This window comes from Orcinus orca, chromosome 14 (assembly GCF_937001465.1).
Source record: "Orcinus orca chromosome 14, mOrcOrc1.1, whole genome shotgun sequence".
NCBI lineage: Eukaryota > Metazoa > Chordata > Mammalia > Artiodactyla > Delphinidae > Orcinus > Orcinus orca.
In genome coordinates this window covers 74,467,460-74,491,818 of record NC_064572.1, presented here as the reverse complement: position 1 = coordinate 74,491,818, position 24,359 = coordinate 74,467,460, and the positions used below count along the sequence as shown (strand labels likewise).

Sequence of the window (24,359 nt, the reverse complement as noted above, 5' to 3'; positions counted from 1 at the left end):
AAGACTTTTTATAGGAAAAGTACAGAGTTTAAAATGTTTTTCTACTCATAATTATGAGCAATACTGAAATTCTCAGGAAGAAATCCAAACTTAAGACATTTAAAATGCATCATAGGTAAGTTCTCTCATAAATAGGAAGAAAACAATGTGATCTTGCTAATATTAATTAATAGCTATGAGCCAGGGGACATGGAGAGAGAAGAAAACAAGAATCTTAAGTATTGAGAGATGTTGAAAACCAGAGCTTTAGGAAACTGTTCATGAGACGTTAATGCTGCCAGGAAGACAATTTATCTAGATGTTCTAGATGGTTCTAGTTCATTCAAGAGGAAATGAAGATGTGCTCAAGAGAAGGGCTGGTGAGTATAGGGTATGTCCAAGGCAAGAACTGGCTTCAGGTACCAGGAAGGTAGAGATGTGCTCAGAGTGAAGGCAACATGTAAGTGAAGACAAAGGATTAAAGGGTGTAGACAGTTACTTTCCATGCTTTCTTGGGTGCTGCTAAGATGACTGCCAAGATCATGCTCTCATGTTGTCAGCATACTGTCAGCTTCTCCTTTGGGCAGCTGTTTTCCAGTCTGTCGTTAGAGCGATTGGATCTGGAAGCCTATTAACTGCTCCATCAAATGACCAAGTCTTATTGATTCAGAAACTATCTCCCACAAAAGGTAAAGAGACTATCAGGAGGTAAATTAATCCACAAAGTATCTATTTATAGTATTAATACTTCTTTGATGACATTATATGGACTATTTAGTAGAGACTCTTTAAATGAGAGCAGAGTAAAAGTTGGAATTTTAGGAGAGGTGTATTTCTCAGAAAGTAGTTTGATAGAATTTGCTTTTTTTTTCTTTTTTTTAACATCTTTATTGGAGTATAATTGCTTTACAATGGTGTATTAGTTTCTTTTGTATAACAAAGTGAATCAGCTATACATATACATATATCACCATATCTCCTCCCTCTTGCGTCTCCCTCCCACCCTCCCTATCCCACCCCTAGAATTTGCTTTAAAATAATTGCAATGTAGCAGTGCACTCTGGGACACATTGAATCACAAATTATGAGATTCACAAGCAATATTCTAGATGGAAATTTAAATAATGTGGAGGGTGTGTGTGAAGGAGAAGAAAGAGAAATTAATTCCATTTGCTGATGTGACTGTAGTACAACTATTTTTAGGTATAATCCAAACAGTGCATATCTTCTCCATTTTGATTAGTAGCAAATTGGCAGGGAGTCAAAAGAATTAGTATTTCTCAGCACATAATGCCAGAAATGTACAAATAAAACTAAATTATCTGTGCCAATGTGTTTAATTTGAATTACGGCTAAGGTTTTAAATTTTTTTCCTTCCAAAGAACTGATGGGTCCTGCTTTGTTAAAAAATTTTTTTAAGCCTTTCACAAATGGCAGTAAAACTTAATAATTTTCCTTTTGACCCTTGCTTAGAAGCTCTTGCTAAAAACTTGAATGCTAATATCATCCTGAGACTTCGAGTGCAGAATTTCCGTCTGGCAATTTTACATATTGCCAGAGGAAGTCAGCACGCTCAACAAAATGCGAAATTAGGAAAATGTGCTTAACAAGGAAAGGTTTCACAATAGCCAGTTAGAGGTTATTAATAATTCCAGTTCCAAAGAAAGCCTGGATAGAAAAAATGAGCTCTATTTACAAAGTTTTACATTGCCAAGTTCACCAAGCGATGAAGCTATCTTCTATACCAATTATAGATTCCTACACTGGAGGGAGAATTATGGATGCTGGAATATCTTGTTACACATAGAGAACTTTACAGCGTGCAACTGAAACATAATTTCAAATGTAGCAAATAAGTGACTCTTGGTCATATGTTCACTGTTTTAATTTTAAGGCTTATGCCTTTGGTACTGTTACACACAAACCCGCGAGGTAAGGTTGATTTTCTGCATACTCACTGCCCTCCTCCTGTCACTTCTACTGTGCATTATCTCACCAGATTAAACAGGATTGGCAGTTTTCTCCTCCCACTGATGTAGCTATTGGGATTGGCAGCTCAGATTCCTACATTTCTATTATAGATCAATGTCTTCTTCAAAACAACGAAAAGCAGTTTTCCTGGGTAGTAGGAATCACTGACAAGGTCTGTTTCTGAATCCCCGTAACCCTCAGTTAGAGAACTCAAGAGATCACAGAAAACTCTTTTTTTCTATTTCCTACAAATACATATAAACTGGCCCCAAGATTATAGTGGTTTCCTCTAATTCACTAAAGAGTTCAGACCTGTCTACTAAGCAGTTAAATTATATATATTTGTTATTAAAGTTTATAGGACTTTCATGATTTTGAGACCTAAGGTTTGATGGGTCTATATGTAAGTTTGGGTCTGGGAAAATTTCTTTTTATTTAAGTGTAAAGACTTAGCTAGACAAAATAGGAAAGTGAAGCATTACCTGGTACTTGAGTGCTCTTCAGATGAAACTGTAGACATTAAGTCTGTTAATTTTCTAGTATGATTTAAAAACGAAGAGGAACAAAACCCCTAACAAAATGCAACTTACATATTCAGGAGGGGGAAGGGAGGATAGAAATGGACTGTATTTGTTCCTAGGGGAAAGGATAGTGAGATTTCATCCTGGAATTTTTACATTCTCCAAAATGAGTTTCTTTAGGTATGTATCTGTATTTTTAAATAACTTTTGCTATCTCCCACCTCTCCACTTTTTTCTTTGCTGGACAAAGGGGTTAAACTTCACAGCAGCTTTTGTTGAAACTGCTACTGTTCATGCAACCTTCTGCTGGTCTCTAAAACATCGGCAACATTAATCTTTCTCAGAAGACTCTCGTCTTTCCTGGTTTTTAGAATATCGCATTGCCAAAAAAAAAAAAAAAAAAGGATAATCGGTCTTGACTTTCCTTGGTAGCGAAGAGTTTGTTCATGTTCAACCTCGGTATAAGCCAAAACTTTATACTCTTCACATTGGTTTCTTTACTGTACCATCATGAAATGAAAAGCTTGTTTAAAAATACAAAGAAAGAGAAATACTTAAACTTATTTTGGAGAATGTAGAATTAATCCCAAGATAGAATTTCACTATATTTTCCTTAGGAACTAACTTTAGGAAAACTATCCTATCCATTGGGGGGTGTCATACTCTTGTTAGGAAATTTGGAAACTTCACATTTACTTTTACCTGTTACCTGTCCACCCAGAACTTCTGCTGAAATGGTCTAACTTCTGCTGAAATGGTCTACTTAATTACACAAGAGAAAAAAAAATTTACTTAAGTGCTCTTTTATAAATTTTTGCTTAACCATGAAAGCATTTTGCTTTCTAAACAGCCACTGGAGAAATCTGCACACACTGTGATTTTGATTTTCTGTTGGAAAACAAAAACCAGCCGTGGATGCCACTTACCGAATTCCAAGTAGGCAATGCCGGTTCCACGACTTAGTCTTCTTTCCTGCATTTCTGTGCAAAGTTGCAGCTGAGTTACCTGACTCAATCATTTTTTCTTAGAAGATGCACAATCCCAAATATTACTTCTTAAGGCAAGTACGGCAGATGGGATCTTGAAAACACCTACAAGTAGTCTAGAATACTCTGAATCTGGCTGTGAAAATTTAGGGCAAGCATGCAGCTCTCAGTAGGTGCACGCCTTATTTGGTCTAGAGGCATTTTGCTATGCTATTGAGTCATGAAAAGCTATTAAAAGAGCTCTATGGGAAATCCAGCCTATATTTTGAACAAAACAAACTGTCTTTTCCATTATCACTGAGCCCTTACAGACACACAGTACATAATCTTTTTTGTGCTTTATTGGTATTTATTGCACATGGATCAATTCCTCACATAGTAGTTAGTTGCACCAGAGTATAAATACTTGGCAAAACACAGAGAGGAAATAGTATTTACACACAAGTGCTAAATATTACCAGCAGATTCACGTGGGCCCTTGGACATAAAAAAATAATAAAAAAATCCTTAAGATAATTATATTTATAATATGGATACAGTTACAGTACCATGATAAAAGAGTATAAAAAGGTATTTTTCCAATAAATCATTAGCTCAGTAACATAATAGACAACAGAAGCAGAGTTTGAGTTTTATTTTAGTTTTTAAGATCTGCCCCTACCTCACCCCACCCCCGTTAAAAAATATTCAATTTCTTTTTGTGCAAGTAACATCTTCAGCGGACTTTACAGTTCCTAATACTGTGCAAAAATGCCACTTTGAATCACGCCTTTTTGTTTTGTTCTGCTTTTCGTTTTTACCCACATGTGCAGTAATCTGAACTGTTTCCTCTTCTTCTTTTCTTTTTCTGTCCTGTCTTCAACGGACAGAGTCACACGTCACAGAGGCTCAGCGCCTGGTCCTTCCAACTAATATTGATACATAAATAAGCTGTTTAATATAAACAAGTCTTTCTATCTTGCTGTGCAATGTGCACAGTGTGAGGTAGGAACCCCTCGGCCTGACCACCGAGGCTCTCCGGGACAGCCGGCTTGCCCTACAAAAGGAAAGCAAGGTGAGGCTTGTTCCAAGAATAGCTTAAAATTTCCTGAAACGCGATTTTTGCATCCATCCTTTCCCTCTGCTTTAAGAACAGGAGAAATCATTACTCAGCAATTCAAATGAAATTTCAACGGAAGGCAAAGGAAACACGTCCTCATCAACTGTCGTCCTCTCCTCTTTCTCCGGTTGACCGCTCCTGTTCCCGAGAACGGGATAGAAGCCAAGTCAGAGACTTATCTCCTAACGCTTCTCCCTTCCCTTCCCGGTCATCGCAGAGAGTGTTAAAAAACCACCTGGGAGAAAAAAAAAATCTAAAGACGTATCACACGCACCCACAAAAGAAGGCCGGACCACAAAGATTAAAAAGAACCCAACAAAAATCAGCAAGCCGCTCTCCCACCCCTCCCCAAACCTTCCTTTCTGTGCAACACTGTCTGTGGCTTTTCTGTTTGCCTTGGACGATGCAGACGAGGTTTGCGGGCTTCGAATTCACCTGCTTTCGGTCTTGAGTAAACACAGATCTCCTCTTCCCCCAGGAAGCCATTCAGGGACGCCCGGGTTCTCTTCCTCCCGGGGCGCAGAGCCTGCGCCCGGGCTGGGGAGGCGGGGAGGCGGGGAGGGCGCCCGGCCCTACACCTTGGATTCCGAGGCACAGCCCGGGCGGCTCGGCTCGTCCGGGCTCGAGTCGCTGTCGGCCGCCGCCCCACCGTTGTAGTCGGCCCAGGGCTCCAGCAGGCGCGCGGGCGGCGAGGTCCCGACGTCGTCGTCGTCGTCGTCGTCTGAGGCGGCCCCGGGCGACGGCGACGGCCGGGCCACCGCCAGGCAGCCCGAGGCGCGCGGCGGGTCCCCGGCGGCCGCGTGGCTCCCGCGGGCGGCCCGGCGCGCGCAGCAGAGCAGGCGCTGGAAGGCCTTGCGGAAGTCGGGGCTGCGGCAGTAGATGATGGGGTTGAAGGCCGAGTTGGCGTAGCCCAGCCAGTTGAAGAAGACGAAGAGGCTGTCGGGCACCAGGTCGCGGTGGAAAGCCTTCACCACGTTGGCCAGGAAGAAGGGCAGCCAGCAGAGCGTGAACACGCCCATGATGATGCCCAGCGTCTTGAGCGCCTTCTGCTCGCGAAGGGCCACGAGGCGCGAGGGGCGCCGCTTGCTGGCGCGCCCGTTGGCCACCGGGGAGGCGGCGGCGGTCGGGAGCGGGGGCGCGGGCGAGGACGCGGGCGAGGGCGAGGGCGGCCGCGTGGGGCCGCTGAGGAAGCGGCGCTCGCAGCTGTCGATCTTCTTCACCTGCTTCTGGGCCTCGCGGAACACCCGCAAGTACACGAAGGCCATGATGCACAGGGGCACGTAGAAGGAGACGACGGACGAGGCTATGGCGTAGGCCCGGTTGGTGACGAAATCGCAGCACTTGGGGTCGTTGTAGCAGCGGCGCGCCTCGTCGCCCTCAGCCCGCCACCAGTGCATGAGTATGGGCAGGAAGGACACCAGGGCCGAGATGGCCCACACGGTGCACACGAGGGCCCGCGCCCGCGCGCGGGTCAGCAGGCTCTGGTAGCGGAAGGGCGATGTGATGGCGAGATAGCGGTCCAGGGCGATGACACACAGGGTCTCGATGCTGGCCGTCACGCACAGCACGTCCACCGAGGTCCAGAGCTCGCAGAAGAAGGAGCCGTACTCCCAGCGGCCCCACACCACGATGGTGGCCCCGAACGGCACCACCAGCAGCCCCATGACCAGGTCAGCGCTGGCCAGGGACATGATGAAGAGGTTGGTGAGCGTCTGCAGACGCGGCGTCTTGGCGATGGACACGATCACGAGCACGTTGCCCGCCACGATGAGCAGCACGATGAGCGCCATCAGCAGGCCCATGCCGGCCGTCCACTGCTGCGACAGCGGCGCGGATCCCTCGCTGGCGGGGGTCAGCAGCGAGGCGGGCGGCAGCGCGGGCACTAGCAGCCGCGCCGCCGTGGCCGCGCCGTCGGGGAGCGGCGCGGCGGTTGACAGGTTGCAGGGCTCGGAGGCGCCCAGGGCGAGCGCCCCCGCGCCCATGCCGAGCTGCGGAGGCCGGGGGAGGGGGTGTGGCGGAGTTGGGCCGCGGTTGGGGAACCCCCCAGAGGCCCGGGCGGCGGGGCGCGCGGAGGGAGGTCGCAGCCAGGTCAGGACAGCCGAAGCGCTGGGCCGGAGGCATGGGCGCCGGGCGCCTTCCCAGCCGGAGCCGTGCGCTGTCGCCGCCGCCGCCGCCGCCGCTGCTGCTGGAGCCGCTGTCGCTGCTGGAACAGCTGCCGGGACCTCAGCATGTTTCTGAGCGCGCGGAGCCCGCAGCCCCGGCACCCAGCACCCAACCCACCCCAGTCCCACTCCCCCGAGCCAACCCCCGGGGCCTCGCGTCAGGCTCCTGCAGCCAATCCGGGCGAAGGCACGCCCCTGTCTGGTTCCCCGCAGCAACCCCCCGCAGCCCCCCCTCCTACCGGCGGTTCCGCGGCTCCGAGGAGTGAGGCAGAGGGCCAAGCGAGCGTCTCCTCGGCGCCCGCGGGTTCCTGCGCGCGCGCGCGCCTTCGTGAGTCCGCTGGTTCCAGCGCCCAGTTCCCCTTGGCTCCCTACGGCGCCCGGCTCCCACCCTGTCCCCTCCCGCGGACCCCAGTCTCTCCTCTCCTGCGCCCCGTTTGCCTCCGGCGTTTGGCTCCTTCCTGCGCTCGGGCTCAACTCGCTACCCGTCTACCTCCGGTGCCCAGGATTCCTGCGGAGCAGAGCGCGCGCTTCCTTTAGCGGGGAGGGGACCTCGGTGTTCTCGAAGCACCAGAGCGCCTTGGACGGTCTGTTCACTGGGGTTGGAGGAGTCTGGCTGCAAGATTGTTTCTCGTGTTGGGCAGCCTAGGAGAGTGCGTGTAAAAGCCTTCCTCCGTCAAGAGGGGACCCAGCCAGCCTGCGTCCTGCCAGCTCAGGGGATCGGAGGCGGGTGTTAGCGGTTAGAGGAAACTTTCCAGCAAGCGCCTTGCTGGAGCAAACCGCGCATCTGTCAGCAACGCTCTCTGAGAGCTATTCTTGCACGAAGCTTCTGTTGTTCCAGGACAGCAGATGCAGAAAGGAAGGGAAGGTTTGTGCATCTGACAGCTAATGCTGAGGACCAGTTGGAAAAACACACACTCCCCAGTCCCAGCTGATGGATGTGTGAGTATGATGCAACAGTGTGTGTCGATACTATGAAGAGAGAGGCTTAAGGAAACACAAATGTTAACGTGGAATAAGTGACACCGCCACGAAGACAGAGCACGTTTAATTACATTTCAGACTTTTCACATTAAGTTATAACACCAGGATTTTGTGTTTTATTACTCACGTGATTTTGCAGTTTGAGCTGGGTCAGTGCAAACAGAAAGGTACATTAGTTTTGGACGACATAGTGAACTGAGATTTCAGATCTCTTGGTCTGCCCAAGTTGTTTTCTCCTTTGCCCAAGTTCCCAGATTCTCAAAACTCTAGGATTAGTTTTGGAGGGATGAGAGAAGAAAATATGTAAATACTCCAGAAGATTAAAATCCGATAGCATTTAAAGTTATATCAGAGACCCCTGAGTTGGCAGCTGCATGGGTTTAAAATTAGTGAGTCAGCCCTGCAGTCGGTGTGCTTATATGTGGGGACCCACCTACAGGATGGGCACCGTGAGCACACAATGCAGCAGAAGGTGTTCAGGCCCCCTGTCTGATTCCACCACAGTAAGGTCCTCAGCTCAGCCTTGAAAATAAAAAGACCTTAATCGAATCTTTGAGAACAAGGACGGGTAAACAGCTTCTAATTACCCATGTAAGGGTGCATGAAAGTGTTATATAATGCTCACACATCTTTCTAGCATTGGAATAAAAAGCATAGCATCTGCGGGGGCTTCCCTGGTGGCGCAGTGGTTGAGAGTCTGCCTGCCGATGCAGGGGACATGGGTTCGTGCCCTGGTCCGGGAAGATCCCACATGCCGCAGAGCGGCTGGGCCCGTGAGCCATGGCCGCTGAGCCTGCACGTCCGGAGCCTGTGCTCCGCAACAGGAGAGGCCACAACAGTGAGAGGCCCGCATACCGCAAAAAAAAAAAAAAAAAAAAAGCATAGCGTCTGAAAGGAACAAACTCATATTCTTACCCTGTAGAGAAAGACTGACTTCCACAGCTACCCAAGTCAAGAGCTAAAAGCAATGTTTATTCAGTTTATAAAGCCCAGCAGTTTAAACCACTTTCTCTATATCCAAACATAAATTTGCTTTAGGCCCGACCTTGATAATCAGTGCTACAAGGTGGGTGGGTGTGGATGTGGCTGATTTATTTGTTTATTCACCCCTGCCCTAGGACTTGTTAGCCTAGTTCTGCCCTAGTTCTGCCAACTTGGGAAGCTTGAGAAGGGGGAGCAAGGAAAGGAGAGGGCTAGAAAGAGGGGGGGGGTGGGGGCCTGCACCCTGAGTTCAGTGTAGGCTCCCAGAGAGCCCTAGGTACCCAAGTCACTGCAAACCTGTCTCCGCTTCCGACTTTTTTCTGTTCCCGCCCTCAAGGGACAGTCTCAAAATAGCCAAGGGGTTGGAAAGAGTTGGATTTGACGCTGCAGGATTCTGAGTGCTGGGCTGTGCAGTGAGGTGTAGGGAATGTGGGAAGGAGGCTTTCTGTTGGGCGCCATCTTTCTGTCAAGTGGTGTTACTGGGAATATTGTGTGCCAAGCTTAAGGGCCCCTGAAGGGCAAAGGGACTGCATTTCTGTGAGCGATAAGGCCTGAACTTGGTTGTACAGATTCAGTGCAGAAGCCTGGATGCCAATAGCATTACCATATGTGCAAATATGTATGTATTTGTATACATTTTGTATACATTCATGTATTGGTATACGTATGTATAAACACACCAAAAATACCAGGGCGCGAGATTTGAATTGTTGAAAAACTTTCCTGAAACTTTTTTCCCCTGCTCATTCAAAGATAAATCAAGTTTCCCTGAATTTCTGGATAATAAATACATTAAATCACAAATATCCAAAACCAGCAGGTTATTTTGATAGGAGTTCCAACGTAGGGCTGCAGGCATAAAGGGATTCCTGGAATTCTTGGGGCCGTCCTTCAGTTGTACTGATGGAAAAGTTTGGAGTATTCAACTAGAGTTCACTTTCTTTTAAAATAAAATGTTCTCGGATTTCCTTTAATCCTTACACTTCATGACACTTTTTTAAAAAAACATTTTGGAGCTAACATTTTTTTGTCCTGAGTTAAGGATACAAGATTAAGAAGAAAACATACCCACTTACACAGGTATGAGATGTTGCAAGTTCAAAATTAGTAACTCCTCCATTTCCCCGTTCCCCACCCCCAACTCTTAAAATGAATCAGTTCTTGGGAACCCACTGACTTGACGGTCCTTTAGAAAGGAACAGAAAGCTCCAACAATACATGCTAATCAGCACATTGAAAACGAGAGGGCTTCCTCCTCAGTATTTCCTGCTCCCACCTCTACCTTTCCCGTCCCACTGCCTTTATCCCACACCTGAACATGCTGTGGGTTCCTTTTGAGCTCCTGGCCTCTAGTCCTTCCTGATCCATTTAATCTGGCATACCATAGCCAAATTCATATTTCTAAAATGCTGCATTGACCGAAATGCTTTTCTGTTCAGAAACCTCAACTCCTCAACATGGCCTTCAAAGCCCTCCACAGTCCAGTTCCAAAGAGCCTTTCCAGCACTATCCCGTACTAGAACTCTCCATGTCACCCTAACTTGCAGTTGTGTAAGTTAGTTTTTGGATCTATACCCTTTTTCCTTTTTTTTTTTTTTGCTGTACGTGGGCCTCTCACTGTTGTGGCCTCTCCCGTTGCGGAGCACAGGCTCTGGACACGCAGGCTCAGTGGCCATGGCTCAGGGGCCTAGCCGCTCCGTGGCATGTGGGATCTTCCCGGACCAGGGCACGAACCCATGTCCCCTGCATCGGCAGGCGGACTCCCAACCACTGCGCCACCAGGGAAGCCCCCTTTTTCCTTTTTTTGCATCTGTACTCTTTCTCATTGTGATCCTTCCACCAAGAATTCCCTCCTCCATCTCTGTCTCATGGAGTTCAAATTCAAGATCTGGTTGATACATTTTTTACTTTACAGTCATCCCTACCCACTGTTTCTGGAAATGATCTCTCCTTCCCCTACCTAGAGTAGTTACTTTGCTCATTGCATTTCATGTGTCAAGGAACAATATGTTGCCTTTCGACGTCTCTTATATTGTGATATGATTTTTATAATTTTAAATTTTTCTCTTTTCTTCTCATATGGATTATAAGGCCATCGAGAGCCAGGACCATCCTATACATTTTTATATTTCCCATGTTTACTAAAATTACCTAACATTAATTAACATTAAGCTTTGATTCATAAATATTTAATATTTAATTTATTAAGATATTCTCGTATTTACTAGTAGGAGAAATAATCGAGTGTTTTTGGAGTTACGATCTTTCCTCATGCTTCAAGTTTAGAGTAATAATTCATGTCCCTACAGCCTAGTCGATACCTTCATATAAGCATTTCAAAATATAAGCTTTACAAATACAAGGTAGGCTCATGAGATAAATAAATTTATATCATACCTACTCAGTAATAAATAACGTGGGGCAGACTTAGGTAAGAGTTTTTCCAAAGGTACAATGAAAGTCCACATAATAAAAAATACTACCTAATCTTCATAAATATTCAGGGTGAATTACCTTTTTCCTTCCTTTATGATACTATATATCCAGGCATTTCTGCCCTGGGAGAATGGCTGATGACTTGAATCTGGCTTCAAATTCTAGATCAAATTAAAAGTCTGTGCGGCAGTGACTAATGGGCGTCCAACCCACCCATAGTTGTAAGCCATGAACTTGATGGAGACCTTTCCATTCTTCAGTTGACTTTGTTGGCAAATGAGATTAAAATAATGGTGAGTAGCCTAACTGGACAGCTGCTGGAAGTTTGGCCAGAGGAAGTCCGGGGGAAATTTCTAAGTAAAGCGCCAAGAAAAGTATCAAATCAGTAAGTTAGCATAATTTGCCTTGAGGCTGATAATAGGTGGCAGAATTCATTGATCAGAGCTCTAGTGGCTGTTTCTGAGGAAAGATATACAACTTTTCACATAAAGTAATGTAACTGCTAAAACAGTCACTCAGCGCTAAACTAAGCAAAGAACAGTTTGCACCTGTGGCTGGCTTAAGGTCATATACTGGTTTTGAAGACACAGTTTACACAGGGACAAGCAATTGCATCCACTGTGATAAGAAGAAGCACAGAAGACAGTGGTGTAATCATAGCAAAGCATGGACTATTTGGGCAATTCAGAAGCTCTCCTCTCTCCCACTTCCTCCCTCTTTGCCTTCTCCTCCTCTCCCTGGTATGTCTAAAGAGTACTTTGAACAATGCAAGAGCCAGTAATAATATTTTTCAAAATTTGGATATATTGAAAAGTGTTCAGACCTGGTAGGCGGAAGATCCAGGTTTGTGTCCTGGTGTCACTTTTGAGTTTGACCTTCAGCAGTGGCTTCATCCTTAAAATGGACTCACCGTTCGCTCCCTCGCAGGGTTACACATGGATTAAATGAGATGATGTATGTGACAGCTTCTTGAAATCTCATATAGCACCATATGCTTGAAACGCATCAAATGCGGTCTCATCCAATCATTATGACATTTCAAACCATGAAATGTGTCAGGATTTGCTTGTACGAGAGGAGTCAGTTCACTTACATAAGCTTCACTTTATCAGGTGACTCCTTTCTTTCTCACGCTGGATATTAGTACGACTCAGAGGCTGGATAACAGTGAACGATTTTTAAATGCCTTTACCTTTGGCCAATCACATTTTAAAAAAGATTTTCCCCCATCTTTGTGCCCTTCCTTAGTAGGTACCCTACTCTTTTTTTTAAGTGTTCATTTATGTGATTCTCTGACATAAGTTCCTTTAAAGTATTTCAGTGGTGAAATATTAGCAGCAGAGAAAGGATTTTTTTTCTCAACTATTTAGTGCCATAACTAGTAACTTTAAAAAAAATGGAAGGTAGTGCAACATAAAACTTAGCCAACTTTCATAAGTTCTGTTCTTATTCAGGTGTATGATGAATAAAACTTGAGTGTTCATCAGCTGAGATCTTACCTTAAAGTGCCGGCGGCAATGGGAGTATTATCAGCACACATGAAAAGTACTTGGCTAAGAGTTGTCCTTCAATCTGCCCAAGTCTAGAGCTTGTAATGACAACAAGCTGCACTAATTATTGAAAACTCTAGGTTTTATTTTAACAGAGTCTTATTGTGCTCCTGATAAAACGATTATGTTGTAAAAAGCTGAGAAGTTTGTAGCAACAAGAATCCCCCAAGCCCTTATTTTAAGTTTCTAACGGGTAGAAATGATACCTTTTAAACGTTTTAGCTCCCATTTATTTTGGTCATGTAGTTGGTACTTTGCAAATTCCTGTGGAATAGAGGAACCACTTAAAAGCTTATGTGCACTCTCTAAAATAAAAGAAGACATTGTGTTTTCCATTCACCTATGGAAGATGGGTCTGGCCCATCCAGCTGAATGGAATTGCCAAAGGGAACCAGTGGAAGAAGCAAGTTGTCTTGCCTCTGGGTGGCAGACCAGATCATTTACATTGCTTCTTTTCACTCACTACTCTGAGTAGACCAAACACGTATCTTCTTTCATATGTTTTTCCACTTCTTTGTTTTGGATATATATTTTCGTAGGTAACTTACGTACTGTATAAATGCTCATCCAGACCCACTCAATAAATACAGGCATGGCGAGTCCTTTGCCTTGGAAGGGCAGAGTCCCACACTAGTGGGACACTATTGCTGCTACTTTGGTTTTGATAACCACTGTGGTTAGGCTTCTTGCATTGAAAATAAATATCAAACCTTTGACATGACATGTATTTTCCACAATGTCTCAGCTTTGCAGCTCCTTGAATAAAACCCGTTCGAAATCTTTATCCTATGATAGCTTTCTGTTTCCAGAGCATTATCACTTAATTAAATGTTAAGGGGGCAGTGACCTTCTTTGCAGACCTCTTCTAAATATAAGTGACTTTTCACACTGGTGGAGAAATGGTTGGGTTTTTTCCTTCCTGTTTTCGTATGGAGACACTGAAGCATAAGGAGAGAGACGTGCTTAAGGTTTCAAGGAAAGGGAAAGGGAGTTCTTCACTTTCCTGCCTATTGAGCTAATCTTTAATTACCAGAGCCTGCATCCTTAACAGATTTGGACCCACCTCTTAACTGCTTGTCAGCATAATTCAATTGCATGATATATTTTGGGGCCTGGAGCGAGTCATGGAGTCATTTTTTTAAATAAATAGCTCTGAATGAGTGAAGAGATTCTATCATGCAATGTTTATTTGTATTTTTCAATTGGTTTAAATATAATAGATCTAGAAGAATAATCATATTTATCCACACAAATAAAAGTCTCTTTGTTAGTACATTTCAATGTGAATTTCCAGAAGTGTCACATGAATACTAACTCTGAAGACAAAAACAAAAAACCCAAAAAGCAAAGCAATTAAGTAATTTGGTTTTTTGTTTTGTTTTTAAATCTGTAACTAGAAAAAAATTTCACAAAAGACTCTTACTGAGAATCAAAGGCCCCAAAGCTGTGACAACCTTGGGGTTTTATTTAAAAGTCAAAATGAAGCTGTTTGGGAGTTTGGAACAGAAAATTAAAAAGCAAGCTCTACTTGCTTGGTCATTTCCTCACCCTAATAACTTTTCCAAACCAGGTAGCTCTGTCATGGGCATGTTGAACTTTGAGGCTCTCTGAAAAGCCTGGAAAATGCACTGAAATGGTATTGACACGGTCCTGAAACTATTGTTTTTTCTTATTCTGAAAATATCTAAAGTGATGATTTTACTCCAGCTTGTCACCATTTCCATCCCACTCCTTACCTTTCCTTGCTTCTGCTGCCAGTTACTCTGCATTTTGACATCTCCCCCATTATTAATTAATAGAGATTATTTGCATTTTCATAGCTGTCTCTTGAGGATAATAATCTTGGTTTAAAAAATTCCCACGCGTACACATTCATGTGTATAGTGTTCATAAGTTCTTATCTGAGGGTTGACTTAGACTAAAAGTAATTTATTAAGCAAGTTAAAAACCCATACTTAACCTCGCAAAAAAGAATCAGTGTTTTATAGCATAACCAGTCTTGATGGGAGATTTTGAGAATATCCCTGGCTTATGCGTTTTTGTTTTAGTTGCTTTTTAGTACATAATTTCAAATTATGGCATTTTAGTAAGATGACACTAATGTTAGTAATTAGTTTTGACATTTGCCTCTCTCTGTATACCATCATGATTAAGGATGCAGATTCTGAAGTCACACTGCCTGGGTTACAATCCAGGTTTTGCCAGTTAGTAGCTGGATGACTCAACAACAAGTTATTTGAACATCTCAGGGCTCGGCTTCATCATCTGTTAAGTGGGAATAATAATAATAATCGTACCTATCTCTGAGGCGTTTGGAGGATTCGATAAGACACACAAAGCATTTGGCATAGTGCCTGGCTCATCGTTAAGTACTTAATAAACATTATCTTTTCTTTTTTCCATTTTCCCCCCCAACTGCCACCACCACAAAAAGATCATGGCAGAAAAATCCTCATTCTGCACAAAATCACGGGTGGCAGAGGCAACCTCTAGTCAGTGGAAATTGAATAACTGCATTTTCTTTTCAAGTGAGAGGATGTAGTAAAGAATCTAATTTGGTAAGTACTCTTTTGCTTTCAAAGGCAAGTTTATTCCTTTGTGGTCATTTAATCTGATTATCATTCTGTTTGGGGAATTAGAATTTCTCAAACTAATTTTACATCATGGAAAGGTCATTGTAGAGAGTTCCACCCTATGGTATAAACCACATTCAAAATATATGAAACAACAACAATTACCAAACAAAGCCCCACTGGGCTCTTAATAGAGAGGCTTATTTCCCAAGCTCTAATTGATCCAAGCTGCTTCTTTTTACGGTGTATATTCATAAGATCTCGAGGAGACCAGAAGGTTCTCTTGTGACTTGTTTTGTGTCAACGGAGGACACTTCAGTTGTCCTGAGTACAAGGGGTCTGACCACCCCACCTCCTGAGAACAGAGAGTAAAGAAGCAGTCGACAAAAGAAGTTTTCCCAAGTCCATGCGGTGTAAACCCTAGGAGAGTCTTTCAGACTCACTTGGAACAATTTTATTTCCAAAACAGTTTCAGTATCTTGTTCGGTCTCTGTTCTTTCATAACAGATTAGGAGAAACAAGTTGGAGGGAAGGCACGAGGATGGTGCAGGGAGCGGAGGGGCGCTTCTGGGAACTTCATATTAGAGAAGAAAACAGGGGAACTGGTGATGCCATTTACTGCAGAGACCAATAGTCTTCTGTGTTCTGCACTCCGCAGTCACCGATAGTCCTGGCTCACTAAGAAAGTTTTAAATTAGATTCAACCGTCCTCAGTTTAATGTGCGTTTTATAAACATTTTTATTGAAAAACGGTGGTATGAAAATTCGGGAACTTCTTATTTTCTAGAACGCATGGGTTATCTAGAAAGTGAATTGATGTGGGCTGTTTTTATCCTCCAGTGGTGCCAGATCAGTGAGGTGGGAATTAGTTTGCTACGAGTCCAAAATCAAGGTGTTGGCAGAGTTGGCTCCTGAGGGCTATGAGCAAGGGATCTGTTCCAAGCCTCTCTCCTGGGCGTGGAGATGGCTGTCTGGCCCTCCATACCTGTCTGTCTCTGTGTCCAAATTTCTCCTTTTTATAAAGACACCATCATATTAGATTAGGATCCACCTTAATGACCTCATTTTATCTTGATGACTTCTATCACCTGTATCTCATACATGCTATATTAGTTAAGTCTTCTAGGACAGAGGGCAAGTATAATGTCTTCTCAAATCTCATGCTAAAGATGGCTCTGCAAATAAACAGTACCCAGACCCTGATGAGAGCAGTCAAGTTGGTTGCAGAGTCGCAGGCTGTCACAAAGTCATGAATGCCACAGGCTGACGGTGATCAGATCAGTTCCCAAGTTTGCTAAGTAGCCTGGGTCTCAGATGGAGGGGTGTGGGGAGAGGGCCGGGGAAGGGTAAGGCACATACCCTGTTAGGGATGTGCTTAAGGTAGGAAGGGGTAGATGCACTGCTCATTTATAGCTCTCATTACAAACCAAGAAACTCTACTGTTTTCTTGCAAATGGAGTAGAATAATTCAAGTTCACTTTAGTAATTCAAATTCAAGGATTAAAACCAGCCAATCCACTTGGTTGTTGTGTCGACCACTTTCAGCAGGTTGTTTTGACATTGTCTAGACACAATGTCAGAGAGTTTCTCTCCATAGCTGCAACATGCCTGTTACTTTTCCTGAGCTAGAATTAGTGTAACAGACAGCAAATAACTGGGTAGGAGAGATATAACAAACCTTTATAAGTGAAGAACAAAGCTGGCCTTTGAGGCAAGATAAATCAGGTACTCGCTCATATGGAATCCATTGAGAAACAGGATTTTTATCACCTTGAAGTAACGATTTTGATTGAGAGAATGATTCAGATCTTACAATACTGGCTAGCAGAGGTTTGACTAAGAAATAACTTCCTTAAGTATGTCGGTTTAGATTTATTATGGAATCTGAAGTTCACAAACAGCCTGATTTTGTGTGGCCCTAAGTTGTACATCTAATTGGCCTTTGTTGCTACTGATGATCAAGCTAATAATAGCTTAACCTGTGCATGGCCACGGACCAAATCAACTTGACCTTAATGCCAAAAGAACAAAAACCAAAACCCCAGCTGATTAAGATCCAAGAACTCAATCTGATAACTTGTCTTTGCCATTTGATATTAAGAATGGCTCCCAGCTGTCCCGAATGCCTCTGCTACCAGAGCCTCACGAGAACTGGGTGCCCAAGCAGGAAGTTCTGAGGATCTTGGTAACATAGTACTGCATTCCATAGGCAATGATGCCAACTCCTCCTGACAGATGTATCTGTTACGTGTGTGCTATGTAAACAGCATGGATGTGGATGTATATGAAACTGTATTTTTTTTAATGTCACATCTAAGTTTGTTTAATGGCGAGGTTAGTTCAGTAGAACAAACTTATATAAGATAGTACTTAAAGAAAAGCTCAGTCCTGTGGGTCTGAGTATTATTTAGTCATCTGTTTGTGCAACTGTATTTTTAACTTGATGTATGATGAGCAGATAGTTTTTCTGAACTCCCAAGCTGTGTTTCCTTACTTCAGTTTGGTTTATTTTCCTCTCGGTTTCCTTCAGAACACATCACAGAGACCTTTCTTTGGAAACTTCATAATGCTTCCATGAAAGTTGGCAGCATCCAGAAAGCACGAGACCAAATGATGAAAATTAAAGACTTGAAATAGAATCATAGGATATATGCACTCTTTGCAGTGCAGCGTAATAGAAACATAGATGTGTGTCACATTCTCTTTCTTTTGTCCTTTTTCCTGTTTCTTTTTATTTTTCTTGAAAACATTATCTGTGACCATGTAAAACTTCTGCAAACACTTCTGACTGACAGAGAATCTTGAAAATTTTGTTAATTGAAGTACCATTATTGTCATAGTATTAATAGTAATATCCAGCTGTAAAAATCCACTTGCTATGGAATATAGAATAGTAAGTCTATATGTAAGATTTGGACCCAGTCCTCAAGAAGTTTACCTTTGGAGAGTTTCTTTCTTTCTTTTCTTTCTTTTTTTAACTTCATTGAGGAATAATTGACAATATAATTGTATATATTTAAAGTGTACAATGTGATGATTTGATAGAATGATCACCAAGGTCAAGATAATTAATATATCCATCACCTCCAATAATTAGCATAGCTAACTCTGTGTGTGTGGGGGGGTGGTAAGGATGCTAGATCTACTCTCAGCAACTTTCAAGTCTGCAGTACCGTATCATTAACTATAATCACCATGCTGTACATTAGATCCTCAGAACTTATTATTCTCACAACTGAAAATTTGTACCCTCTCACCTATATCACCCCATTTCTGTCTCCCCCCCCAGTCCCTGGCAACCACTGTTCTATTCTCTGTTTCTGTGAAATCAGTTTTGTTTGTTTATTTGTTTTGATTCCACATGTAAGTGACACCACACAGTATTTGTCTTTCTCTGTCTGGCTTACTTCACTTAGCATAATGGCCTCCAGATTTATTCATGTTGCTGCAAATGACAGGGTTTCCTTTTTTTAATGGCTGAATAATGTTCCATTGTACATATATATATATATATATATATATATAGAGAGAGAGAGAGAGAGAGAGAGAGAGACATATATGTCTATATATGTATATAATTTTCTTATTCATTCATTTGGACATTTAGGTTATTTCCATAGCTTGCTAATGTGGATAATGCTGCAGAGAACATGGGTGTGCAGATATCTCTTTGAGATACAGATTTCAATTCCTTCAGATATGTACCCAGGAGTGGGATTGTTAGATCGTATGGTAGTTCAATTTTTAATTTTTTGAGGTACCAGCATACTGTTTTCCATAGTGGCTGCACCATTTTACATTCCCATCAACAGTGCACAAGGCTTCCCTTGTCTCCACATCCTCACGGACCCTTATTATCTCTTGTCTTTTTTATAATAGCCATCTAACCGTTGTGAGGTGATAGCTCACTGTGGGTTTGATTTGCATTTCCCTGATTAGTGATGGATGTCACATTCTCTCTCAAAACCAATGACTAAACACCAGATACTTTGTTAAGGGTATCATTTATAATATCTCATTTACTTCTTGTAATAGTCTTGTCAGGTATTACTTTTCCCTCTAAAGGAGTAAATTGAGGCTTGGAGAAGTTGAGTGACTTGCACAAAGTTTCACAACTACTTAATAGCAGAGCAGGACTTCCAACCCAGGTCTGTGTGACTCCAAAGGCAGCCCTCTTTACATCTCTAAAATAAGCCACATTTTATTTTTCTCCTATTTTGAAACAGCTTATTATTTTGAAACTAAGATCCAAATTCAATTGATATCAGAAATCTTAAGTGAATGCTACACGATGTCATATGAATTTTTTTCTGTGCTTATCTTTTGTAAAAACTTCGTTTGTAAGGATGTTTTCCATGAATGCTCACGGCTGGTCCTCCATGACTTATTGAATTCTGCCTGTTAGGACTTTCTTCTCTTCTGCTGTTACCGTGTCAAGTCTGCCTCCCAACATCCCACACAAATCAACAATTACATCCTTTTAATGCCTTCAAGATCTTGTTCCAACTTTCTGTGACCAATAGGGAAAGAATGACCACCAACTGGGGGGGGGGGGGGGGCGTGTCACACCATCAGGAACAGCATTGGTGAGAGTTGACCTTGGTCCCCGGGAACCTCCCTTTCCTCACTTGGGGCCCAGGCAGGAAGCCAACCTCTCACCTTTAGAGTTTTTCAGGCATGAGTCAGGTATGAATCCTGTGTCTCCCCAGTTCCATAAGGCACAGGCCAGAGTCTCTGAAAGTTTCTCTGAAATTCCCCTGCTTGGTTTGAGGGTGTTGGGAAGGAACCACAGTACCCCCTCGACTCTGCAGAAAACCCAGGAGCAACACTCAAGCCCCCACTGAAGACCCTCACCATGAGGTGTGGTCCCTGTGTGGTGGTTTGGGTCGCCCTCCCAGGGTCTGCATGGATGGTCTAGCCCTTCTCTTTAGAAGGCATGGGTGCCTTACAATCCTTACTCTCGGCTTTGGGGTCTCAGCCCAGATGGGGGCATCAGAAAAGTCCTATTTTAATATCTGGTTCCATGTATATTTGGGAGTTTTCAGCATCCAGTTGTAATTAGAATTCTGATGGAGGAAGAGATAGAAGGGAAGGGCTGCCTTAGAAGGATATGCAGAGGAGGGAGGCTGCCGAATATGGGGGGTGCTACCATTTTTAAAAAGGTACCAAGGGGAAAAGTAACCCACGCACAGAAGGAAAAAGTCCCAAAACGCTGAGACGAGATCCTGGGAGGCGAGAGAAGACCTAGGAGAGAGTACTGTTGTGGAAACGAAGAGAAGAGAGTTTCAAGAAAGGGGATACTATAAAGGACCAAACTCTGTGATATTTAAAGAGCTCCTAGAAATCAAGAATAAAAGACTCACAGCTCAACAGAAAAATGGGCAGAGACCTTGAACAGATAGTTCTCCAGAAAGAAAGACAAATGGCCCTTGAACATTTGGCAAAATGCTCAACCTCACTCTCAATAAGGGATTCACAAGTGAAAACTACCCCGAGATCCAATTCTCACCTTCCAGATTGGCAAACATTTTGACAACATGCTGTGTTGGCAAGGCTGGGGAAAAGAGCACATCGATGCCGTGCTGATCACGGTGCAAAATGGCTCCACTCCGGTGTAGGCGAATCTGGCAACCTCTTCCCAAAGCGCATTCCTGGATACAGATGGCCACTATGCGCTCTGGAAACATTTTCTCTTTTGGGTTCTAGACAGCAGCTCCCATAGTTTTCCTCCTATATCACAGTTTGCTCCCTTTGAATCTTCGTTATTGGCCATCCTCCTCTGCTTGGCTTCTAAATATTGGTGTGCTCCAGGGCTCACTCGGGAATCCTCGTCTCCATCGAAACCCTCTCCTTAGATTGTCGCGTCCAATCCCATTGCCTGTTTTTTGTTTTTGTTTTTTTGAGTGTGCTAAAATACCGCTAATACACACGTTACCATTTCAAAGTATACAATTTGGTGGCATTTAGTACATTCACGTTGTTGTGCAACCAGCACCTCTATCTAGTTCCAGAACATTTCCGTCACCCCAAAAGAAAACTCCATACCCATCAAGCAGTCACTCCCCATTTCCCCCTCCCCCCAGCCCCTGGCAACCACAGATCTGCTTTATGTCTCTGTGTATCTGCTTATTCTGGATGTTCCAAAGAAATGGAATCGTTCACTTAGCGCAATATTTTCAAGGTTCATCCATGTAGCACATATCAGTACTTCACTCCTTTTTATGGCTGAATAATATTCCACGGTGTGGTTATTCCACGGTTAGTTTATCTGTTCATCTGTTGATGGACATTTGAGTCCATCATTTTCTACCATTTGGCTATTTTAAATAGTGCTGCTATGAATATTTGTGTACAAGGTTTTGTTTGAACACCTGTTTTCAATTCTTTGGGGTCTATACCCCGAGTGGAATTGCTGGGTCATATGGTAATTTTATGTTTAACTAATCTGACCTTTTTTTTTTTCTTAAATCAATATGCTGATAACTCCAATCTGTAGTGCTGGCCTGACTTCTCCCAGCTGTCTACTTCAGATCTCATCTGGCATGTCAAAGTTAACTTGTCCAGTACTCTCAACTCCCCCCAAACTCCTCCCTCAGTCTTCCCATCTCAGGAAATAGCACCACCATTCAGCTAGGGTTCTCGGGCCAAGGTCCTAGGACTCATCCTCAGTTCCTCTCTGTCCAGCTCTCCCCACAGCCAGTCCGTCAGCAAATGCTATCAACTCTGCACACACCAGATTCTCACCTTCTCCACTGCTGCTACCCTGGTGGCAGCATCTCCCATCTGGACCCCTGCACAGATGCCAGTGACTTCCACTCCTCCCCCTAGAGTTCATTTTCCACTCTGTACCCAAGGTCATCTTTTAAAAATACATACATGATCACTTAGCCTTCCTGCTTCAACCCTCCCAGTGGTTTCACACTGCAATTAGAATTAAACCCAGATTCACTTCTGTGGCCTCAAGTGTACGGTGATCTGTTTGCTGCCTCCCCTCTTTCCCCCTCCCCTGCTTCCTGTGTTTTACCACACTGGCCCTTTTGTCCCTTAAACTGGTACCTGCCACAGGGCCTCTGAACTCTCTGTCCCCTGAGCTGCATGGCCAGTTCCTTCTCACTACTGAGGTGTTCACTCAAATGTCACCTCCTTAGAGAAGACCTGTCTGACTACCCCTTCCCCCAGACTCAGCCAACTTCTATCTTATTATACCCATCTCTTTTGTCATTGCTATGTCATTGACATTTTCACATCGTTATATAAAATTACCTTATTTATATTTATTGTGTTTATTTTTATGCTTGGTGAGTCTATCTACCCTGCCCCCTTCCTATTCCCTCCCCCAAACATAAGTTGCTGAGGACAGGAATTTTGTTGGTTGTAATCATGGCTGTGTCTCTGGGGTCTAGGACAGTGCCTGGCACAATACAAGGCACAGAAACATGTTTGAATGCTGTTGAAGAAGAAAGGTTCATGTCTCATCTGGCCTTAAACAAATCCTTCCCATCCCACCACCACTTCTCATCTCTCTCCTCCTCTTGTCAACATATTTCTAGAAGGAGTAGATCATACCTAACGTATTTATTTCGTTATTGTTCCCTCCCTCTGTAATTCTGAGCAATCCAGTTTTGCTGCCACTACCATTCAAAAGTTCTTCCTCAGAGATTCCCGGTAACTCCATGAAAGTTAGAACCAGTTGTCCTGTGCACTGTGCCCCTTCTGTAGCGTCTGACACTATTAACTCTATTCACACTCATGAATCTTCCTTTGAAATGTTGTCCTTTCTTGGCATGAGGCCTGGATCTACCAGGGGCATGGGAATCCTGGGAATACATCCTAGAGTGTCAGGAATGTGCTGGGGGTTCCTTCCACTCACACCAGGTGAGCAGGTTGGCTCCTAGGTGGATGGTCCAGACCATCTGTAGGAATGGGTCAGTGGCACAGACTCCTAATGAAAAGTGCGAAGGCAGATGCTCAAAGCCCCTGAAGTGATCCTGAACTCATTCGGGTGGTTCCTTGGCAGTATCGTGCCATGCTGCATTCCCTAGGGCAAGGGATAACTTCCTGCTCTGTGTGGCCGTCTCTGGGCTGCAGGTTGGTCTTTTATCAATAAAGTGAGTTGGATCATTGTCCTGAGCCTATAGAATCTTTTGATCCACTCCGTTGGGTCAAAGTCACACCTGCTGCAGCTAGACTCTCTCTCTTTTTTTTTTTAAATTTTTTTAAAATTTATTTTTGGCTGCGTTGGGTCTTCATTGCTGTGCGCGGGCTTTCTCTAGGGGCGGCGAGTGGGGGCTACTCTTCATTGCGGTGCGCGGGCTTCTCATTGCGGTGGCTTCTCTTGTTGTGGAACATGGGCTCTAGGTGCACAGGCTTCCATAATTGTGGCATGTGGGCTCAGTAGCTGTGGCACACGGGCTTAGTTGCTCCGTGGGATCTTCCCAGAGAAGGGCTCGAACCCGTGTCCCCTGCATTGACAGGTGGATTCTTAACCACTGCGCCACCAGGGAAGTCCTGAAGCTACACTCTTGATGTTCTTTTTTTTTTAATTGAAGTATAGTGGATTTACAGTGTTGTGTTAATTTCCGCTGTGTCTATATATATACATTCTTTTTTCATATTCTTTTCCATTACGGTTTATCATAGAATATTGAATATAGTCCCTGTGCTGCACAGTAGGGCCTTGTTGTTATCCATTCTATGTGTAACAGCTTACACCAGCTAACCCAACCTCCCACTCCAGCCCTCCTCCAACCCCCACCCCCTTAGCAACCACCAGTCTGTTCCCTATGTCCATGTAGACTCTTTTTTTAAAAAAAAAATTATTTATCGATTTTTGGCTGCTTTGGGTATTTGTTGCTGCACACGGGCTCAGCAGCTGTGGCTCGCGGGCTCTAGAGCACAGGCTCAGTATTTGTGGCGCATGGGCTTAGTTGCCCTGCAGCATGTGGGATCTTCCTGGCCCAGGGCTCGAACCCATGTCCCCTGCATTGGCAGGAGGATTCTTTCTTTTTTTTTTTTAAAGAAGATGTTGGGGGTAGGAGTTTATTAATTAATTAATTTATTTTGGCTGTGTTGGGTCTTCGTTTCTGCGTGAGGGCTTTCTCTAGTTGCGGCAAGCGGGGG

General features: G+C 44.0%; 1 protein-coding gene across 1 annotated transcript; it reads right to left on the bottom strand.

The window, feature by feature from the left end:
- Positions 1 to 988: 988 nt before the first annotated feature.
- On the bottom strand, positions 989 to 6,787 carry ADRB1 (adrenoceptor beta 1). Its single transcript, XM_033420992.2, has one exon. It carries the CDS (start codon positions 6,536 to 6,538, stop codon positions 5,129 to 5,131), a length of 1,410 nt encoding a protein of 469 aa, XP_033276883.1. The 5' UTR covers positions 6,539 to 6,787; the 3' UTR covers positions 989 to 5,128.
- Positions 6,788 to 24,359: the final 17,572 nt, after the last annotated feature.